The sequence below is a fragment of the Anolis sagrei genome, chromosome 2, assembly GCF_037176765.1.
Source record: "Anolis sagrei isolate rAnoSag1 chromosome 2, rAnoSag1.mat, whole genome shotgun sequence".
Taxonomy (NCBI): domain Eukaryota; kingdom Metazoa; phylum Chordata; class Lepidosauria; order Squamata; family Dactyloidae; genus Anolis; species Anolis sagrei.
The window spans coordinates 15,760,960-15,768,296 of NC_090022.1; the positions used below are offsets into that span (position 1 = coordinate 15,760,960).

Consider the following 7,337-nt stretch of genomic DNA (forward strand, 5'->3'; position numbering starts at 1 on the left):
AGTTTGGGCGTTAGGACAATGGGCGTTGGTGAGTTTATTTCTGGGGAAATAGTTCCCATGGTGTTTCCAGATTTGGGACAGTTGATGGCCAGGTGTCCTAAAGGGTTCAGAGATTAGGACAAAAGGGGGAAAGAGTGGGTTGATGGACTTATGCTGTCTTCCAGACATGGATCTTTGTAAGACATGGAAACCTGCTGATGGCTGCTCCTTGTTTGTTGTGAAGGTTGACAACAAGCTTTTTCCAGCCATGTTTCTGGCGAGATACTTGCAGAACTTCTCATGTGGGACGACAGCAGCCAAATACAGACTGAGCATCCCAGATCTGAAATTCCACAATCCGAAATACTAGAAAGTCATGCATATGGGCAGCTGAGAGAGTGACCCCTTTGCTTTCCAGTGGAACAGGTGGCCTTCCAAATGCTTTCAAATCACACACACACACCCAGTGCTAGCAACCATGGGCATGGAGAGGCCTGCATTGGGCGCCTCTTATCAGGAAATACGAAATACTCCAAAATTCAAAATTGTCCACAAGAGTGATTGAGATAGTAACATCTTTGCTTTCAGAGGGTTCGGTGTACACCAACTATATTTCAGGCACATTATTTAAAATGCTGCATATGAAATAACCCTCAGATTATGCGTATAAGGTGTATATGCAACATAAATGAATTTTATGTTAAGACTTGGGCCCCATCTCCAAAGTATCTCATAATGTACTTTAACCACCATGGATCAATGCTATGGGATCATGGGAGTTGTAGATTTAGCTTCTCTAAAAGAGTGTTGGTGCCTCACCAAACTACAAATTCCATATCATTGAACCATGACAATTAAAGTATCTCCAAATGCACTAATTCTACAGTGTAGATGCAGCGTTGCTGAGTGCCGATTTTGGCTTCATTTCAACACTGCATAAAAACATAAATATGTTGAAAATCAGCAGACCTGATGACCTAGGCTAGAGTGATCATTCTTAGGTTGCATGCCATTGGTTTTCAGCCCTCCCAAAAAGGGACCTTCTGCTCAGTCGCTCTAAGCTTTTGAGTCAGAGTTTGAATGCAGAATGTAGTCTTTATTTATTTATTTATTTATTTACTGCATTTGTATTCCACCTTTCTTAGCCAGAGGTGACTCAAGGCCGTTCACAACCGGCAGCAATTCAATGCCATAATGATATCAGGATTCAGTTGAAAACAATTACAAAAACAGTTACAGAAACACTTCGACATTAACATATAAAACAATAATATCTATAAAGCAAATCTTTGAATCTTTTCCCTTTGTTTGACTTGAGAAGAAATGAGGATTCATACGATATCTCTATTTACTCTCCGCTAGATAGTCTCGACCCCATCTTTTCTGCCTAGAAATTGACTTCCTTTTGATTTAATCAACGTTTTGAAACTTTTATGGTAAAGGTTGCACCTCATGTTTCTTTAAGCTCCAGAATCCTTTTAATCCATGCTCTTGCCAGCTGATAGGAATTGTGAGAACTGAAGTCCAAAACACCTGGAGGAGCACAGTTTGAGAAACTTACCCGCGGAGAGTTACATCTTATTGATCGAAATGTTCTCAGAATATACCAGTATCCAAAGAAGCATTTTAAGGAAGGGAGTTCTATGCTTAGAGAACAACTTGCAGGAAGACAGAGGAAGGGGAAGGGTCTCGTGTCCAGGTTCCCGAAGGCTGAGGCATTTGGAGAGCTCAGAGGTTGCAGCCCCAGAGGTTGGGCAGAGGCGGAGTCACCAGCTGTTTTCCTGGAAGAGAAGTCTGAGAAACGAAAGTAAAACTGTTATCTTTGCCTGGTCTTTGCAGAGGAGCAGCATTGGCAGCCATGGCCTCTGGAGACCCTGTGAAGAAGCTCTGTGAGGAACTGGCCTGTCCCATCTGCTTGGAGTATTTCAAGGAGCCTGTGATCATCTCCTGTGGTCACAATTTCTGCCAATCCTGCCTGGATCAATGCTGGGAAGCAAAAGAGGCCTCCTGCCCACTATGCAGAAAGAAAGTGCAGGAAGGGGACATCAGGCCAATTAGGCAGCTGGTGAACCTGGTGGAGATCGCCAAGAAACTGGGGAGCCAGAAGACGGAAGAGAAGGGCAGAGTCTGCCAGAGGCACCAGGAGCCCCTGAAGCTCTTCTGCAAGGACCACAGAGCCCCCATCTGTGTGGTGTGTGACAGGTCAAAGGAGCACGAAAACCACAAAGTGATCCCTCTGGATGAAGCATCAAAGGAGTACAAGGTAGGAGGGGTAAAATAGGGACCCCTAACAAGGTGTTGTGGTACATCTCCACCTCACAATACAGGTCTGTGGCTGAAGTTCAATATTTCCCCAGACCCAGGAACATTGGGTCTGGGGAATATTTCAGGGATCAAGGGTTCATCTACAGTATAGAATTATTGCAGTTTAATTCCACTTTAACTGCAATGGCTCAATGTTACAAATCATGGTAGTTGCAGTTGTACAAGGTCTTTTGCATTTTTGCTAAAGTGTGCCAATGCCTTACCAAACCTCAAATCCAAAATTCCATAACTTTGAGCCCTGATGTGATCTTGCTGCCATCATGCTGGCACAGAAGAGGAAGGGGCCCATCACATCAAGGAAAGTGACAGGACCATTGCGGGAGTGTGAGCTATAGGTGGGTTTTCACTAACAATAACTAGGGTTGGGAAAATCATGGGGAGGGGCCAAGACAGCAGCAGGATGAACATGGCATCATGCAATAGGGATGCAAGAGTTTCCCTGCCTCCTGCGGTAGCATCCACCATGTGCATCTTCATTTGGACAGACTTCTTATGAGTAAATAAAATTCTGGAAGAAGTAGTAACAAAAGAAGAGAGGGCTGCCAGCAGAGGTCATCATTGTCCAAAACTCCCATAAAACTCAATGATTGTGGTATGGTTGATGGCATGATCTTTGAAACGATTCTAAAGCTTGAAGAAAAGCAGTGACCAAGAGTTTTCTTTTCCTGTTCAGGATCACATTTGGAATTTTCTGGAGGCTCTGAAGAAGGAGAGAGAGAAAATTCTGGCCTACAAAGCAGACACAGCACGAGAAAGCCAAGATTTGCTTGTAAGTGGCATTGCTACAGGAAAACGGGAGTGTATTATAGCCTTAAATGTGAGTCTGAATAAATTGAAATCATTTTGTCAAATCTCTCATTATAAGAGACCTGATAGCCCACAGTAAATATTGACTCAAACCCATTCCAGTGGCAGGCCCTTGCGGGTCTTCACAAACCATTTTCACCACTGGATAGTGACATTTTCAATGTGAAGAGATGTAAGCCCTACTCCAAAGGAACACAGAGAATTTACTCCAAAGTTCGTCTTTCTGCCTCCAGCTCCTGTTTTCCTTTTCCTTTATTCTAGGAGAAATCCCAAAGAGAGAAAGAAAGAACTGTGGCTGCGTTCAGACACATGCATCAGTTTCTAGAAGAGCAAGAGAGGGTTCTACTGGCAAAAATGGAAGAGATAGAGAAAGAGATTTTAGCAAAAGAGGAGGAACATCTGTCCAAACTCTCAGAGGAACTCTCCTCTCTCTCAAAACTCATCCAAGAGATGGAGGAGAAGCATCAGCACCTGGCAAGTCAACTCCTCCAGGTAAGGCCCAGATTGTCCCCATGGGTGGCTGAGACAGTGACACTTCGGTTTTCTCATGGTTCTGTTTACACAAACTGTTGTATGACATTACCTTTGTGCTGTGTTTATAATTTTTTTATAATTTATTTATTTAAAACATTTGTACCCCACCCTTCTCACAAACTCTCCTTTGTGATTCTGAGGAAACTCATGGACAGGGGCGGCTTGTCCATTACGCAAAGTAAGCGGTCGCAGAACACTTTTTTTTGCCAGGGGCGCAGAGGTACCTCTGTAAATGCCCCTCGACCGCCACTTGAGGAGCGCCCCCTCAGCTCACAACAGCCCTAGCAGTCCAGGGGGAGCCTCGGCTTCCTTGCCTCGCTGCCGGGTGATCCTCTTCACGAAGGGGCCAGGCCCTTGAGCCTCGCCTAGCCCTTGACATATGCAAGTTGTAGTTACTGGGATGTATAGTTCACCTACAATCAAAGAGTATTCTGAACTCCACCAATGATGGAATTGAACCAAATATGGCACACAGAACTCTCACGATGAACAGAAAATATATATCAGTGATTGGTTGGGGGGGGGGGGGGGGCGGCGCCAAAATACTGTTTGCTTACCGTTGAAAATTACCTAGGGCCGCCTCTGCTCATGGAGCCAAGATTTGGCTGTGATTACTGACCTTTCCCTCACCTTCTGAGCCACACTGTTTCGGCCTAAAAAATACAAATAAAAAGAAAAAAATTCACTCAACCCACTTGCCCCAAGAAACACCTACAAATATACAGATATAGATATAGATATATGAAATCATACATTCTTTTAATTAACAAAGCAGACCTGGCTCTTTCTCTTTTCTTTTTTTCCTAACTTCTTCACTGTTGCAAAACTTTTGCATAATCGAACTGCCAGCTCCAATATGTTAACATTCTGTTTCCACAACTCAGAATGTGGTGAAGCCCCCTTCATTGGAGGTTTTTTTTAACAGATGCCTTATGGCTGTCTGTTGGGAGTGCTTTGATTGTACATTCTTTCATTGCATCTGCTTGGACTGAAGAGATCCAGATTCCTATTATGCTGGGGTTTGCATTTGGCCAGTGGCTCGGCCAAAATGTTGCTTGCAAAATAGTGGTTCCATAGATCTACCCACCTCCTCCTCAGTTTGTGGAGGGAGTTCTGCTTCGCCCTCCTGGATTTGCTTCAATGATTTCTATTAGTTGGATACCCTGTTTTTTCAGACATATGAGAGCGGTCTCCATGCAAATGCCTCTGCTGAGTGTTTTCTTCCCTTCATTTACAGGATATCAGGAGTGCCTTGCAGAGGTAAGTTCGTTTCCTCTCCTCCCCCCACTAAACTTCAGATTTCCACCTGAAATACATGACTCTCAAAAGCAGGGGCACATTGCAGGAGTCTGTGTTTGGCTGGTGTTCACAGGCAGAATTGGACTGGATGGCCAACGAGACCCCTTCAACTCTATGATTCTGAGGAGCATCTAGACTCTAGAATTAGTGCAATTTGATAACAACAACAACAACAACTACTACTACTACTACTACTACTACTAACTTTAATTTGTTATCCACCTCTCCCCACGACTTGAGGCAGGACACACTCCAGCTAAAGCACACCACCATGAATAGATACCATAAAATATGCACATGACAACACACCATCACAAAACACATGTGTTAAAATACACAATGCAAAGATTCAAATGCAGTCCCAAGAGAATGTAAATTTAAAGTTCACAGTTTGAAATTGTCTTGAACTGCCATGTCTCAATGGTGTGGAATCCAGGCACCAGCGCTCTTTGGCAGAGAAGGCCCCGTAAATGATTGCATGGCACTGAGCCATGGGAGAGTTAAAGTGGTGCCAAACTGCATTCGTCCTTTTTGTGCATCCTCTGATATTGTTCTTTCTCCTCCAGGTATAAGAACAAGGAGAAATTTGAGACTTCTGCAGCCTTTCCTCCTGCCCTGAAGTGGAAGATCTGGGACATCTGTGATATAAACCCCTTTCTGGAGGGTGTCATGAAGCAGTTTAGAGGTAAGGGAGAATGTCTGCAAGGATTTTCATGAAATATGACATTGGTCTGGAAAGGGAAAAAAGTTCCAAAGCATTTGGAAAGTTAGGGCCACTATTGGAATGCCAATCAAAACAATTTCAAAAGTGAAACAAAATTGTATTATTTTCTGTATTAATTTGTTCGGTACTGTTTCATTATCCAGGCAGGGGAATATTATTATTATTATATTGACACAAAAACACAGTATGTCACAGCAAATGAGATCTATGTTCTGGATTTCGTATCACAAAATCACAAGTTGAACACTTCCCAAGCGTCTAGGACTCTGTGATGTATTTTTGAATGATGCGCACAGAGCCAAGTCAGGTGGCCTTTTGCAGTTGACAGATCATGATTTTGTTTAAAACCAGCCAATTCCTATGATCAGGATATTCAACATTGCGGGTTATAGTTCAGCCGTTCAAGTCCTGTCCACTAAGATGGGTTAATGCTCTTAACCATTATCAGAAGCCTGCTGGAATAGCCAGGTTTTTAACTCCTTCCTGAAAATTAAAAGACTGGGTGCTTGCCTATTTCCTTGGAGAGGACCAAGGAAATAGGCAAGAGTTGGGGGCCACTACCGAGAAGGACTCTCCCTCGTCTCCACCAACCTCACTTGTGAGGGAAGTGGGATAGAGAGGAGGGCCTCCCTTGCTGATCTTAAGGCCTGAAATAATTATCTGCCATATAATCCAATTCAAAGCAGATAATCGGGATTTATATGGCAGTGTAGAAGGGACTAGGTTACCCAGTGAGAAGTTGACCATCTGAATGAAGTTGCACTTGGAGATTCTTCGTGAGGTGTTCTCTGTAGGGATCTCTATTCCCTCAGCATGACATTACAACTGAGTCACTCTGGAGAGGACTTGGAGACTCCCAGAGAGAACATTTCGATCAATAAGATGTAACTCTCCGTGGGTAAAGTCACACTACATCTCTTGGGTGCAGGATCTCAGCATTCCTCTGTTGGTTATTCCTGGGTTTCAGAGTCGCCATGTTGTGCAAATCCTCACCCTCTCCTTTCTCTCTCCAGCCTCTCTGGAATCTGGGCTTCAGCAGCAAAAAGGTAAACAAGCAAACAGATTTTTTCACAGAGGGTTGCATTGTAGGCCGAGAGAGTGGAGTGTGGTTCGCTTGTCTGAGAAGATTTTTAAAGCTCTGAACAACTGGCATGTGCTTGGATTCTGTATAGAATTCCCCAAAGAGTGTCAACATCACCTGAACACTGACTTTTTATGGCTCTTTGCTTCAAGCTTATTTTAGTGGCACACATTATGCACCCCCAGATAAAGAATGAGTCTCCTTCCCCAATGTGAAATAGGTGGGAATTTAAGATTGGCACAAAACCAGGTGATTAGTCTGCCTTTAAATTCTTTCCGATTTTTGGTAAACCGAGATGATTCTATCATAGGGTTGTCTGGGGCTGAGAGTATGCGCTTGGCACAAGGTTACCCAGTGGGTTTCCATGACGGAGGGGAATTTGAACCCGGGTCCCTAGAGTCCAAGCTCCCCATGCTCAAGTGTTGCCCATAGGAAAGAGAGTAACATAATGTCGAACCAGTCTAGATTTGAGAGGGTGAGGGAATATTTCCTTGTCATTTTTTAAGAATCAGAAATGAAAGCTGGTCTTGCATCCATTTACTCTTTCCTCCTTCCTTCCTTCCTTCCTTCCTTCCTTCCTTCCTTCCT

The 7,337-nt window shown here is 43.8% G+C and overlaps 1 protein-coding gene across 2 annotated transcripts in view; it reads left to right on the forward strand.

Moving 5' to 3' along the window:
- Positions 1 to 1,814: 1,814 nt before the first annotated feature.
- The window catches only part of LOC132765920 (zinc finger protein RFP-like), a 28,741-nt gene continuing 23,218 nt past the window's right edge, over positions 1,815 to 7,337 (forward strand). For both annotated transcript variants that reach the window (XM_067465388.1, XM_067465387.1), the window contains exons 1-6: positions 1,815 to 2,242; positions 2,978 to 3,073; positions 3,373 to 3,603; positions 4,883 to 4,905; positions 5,511 to 5,629; positions 6,682 to 6,714. In XM_067465388.1, coding sequence (XP_067321489.1) covers positions 1,838 to 2,242; positions 2,978 to 3,073; positions 3,373 to 3,603; positions 4,883 to 4,905; positions 5,511 to 5,629; positions 6,682 to 6,714 — 907 coding nt within the window. In that variant the 5' untranslated portion in view covers positions 1,815 to 1,837. The remainder of the gene's footprint in view (positions 2,243 to 2,977; positions 3,074 to 3,372; positions 3,604 to 4,882; positions 4,906 to 5,510; positions 5,630 to 6,681; positions 6,715 to 7,337) is intronic.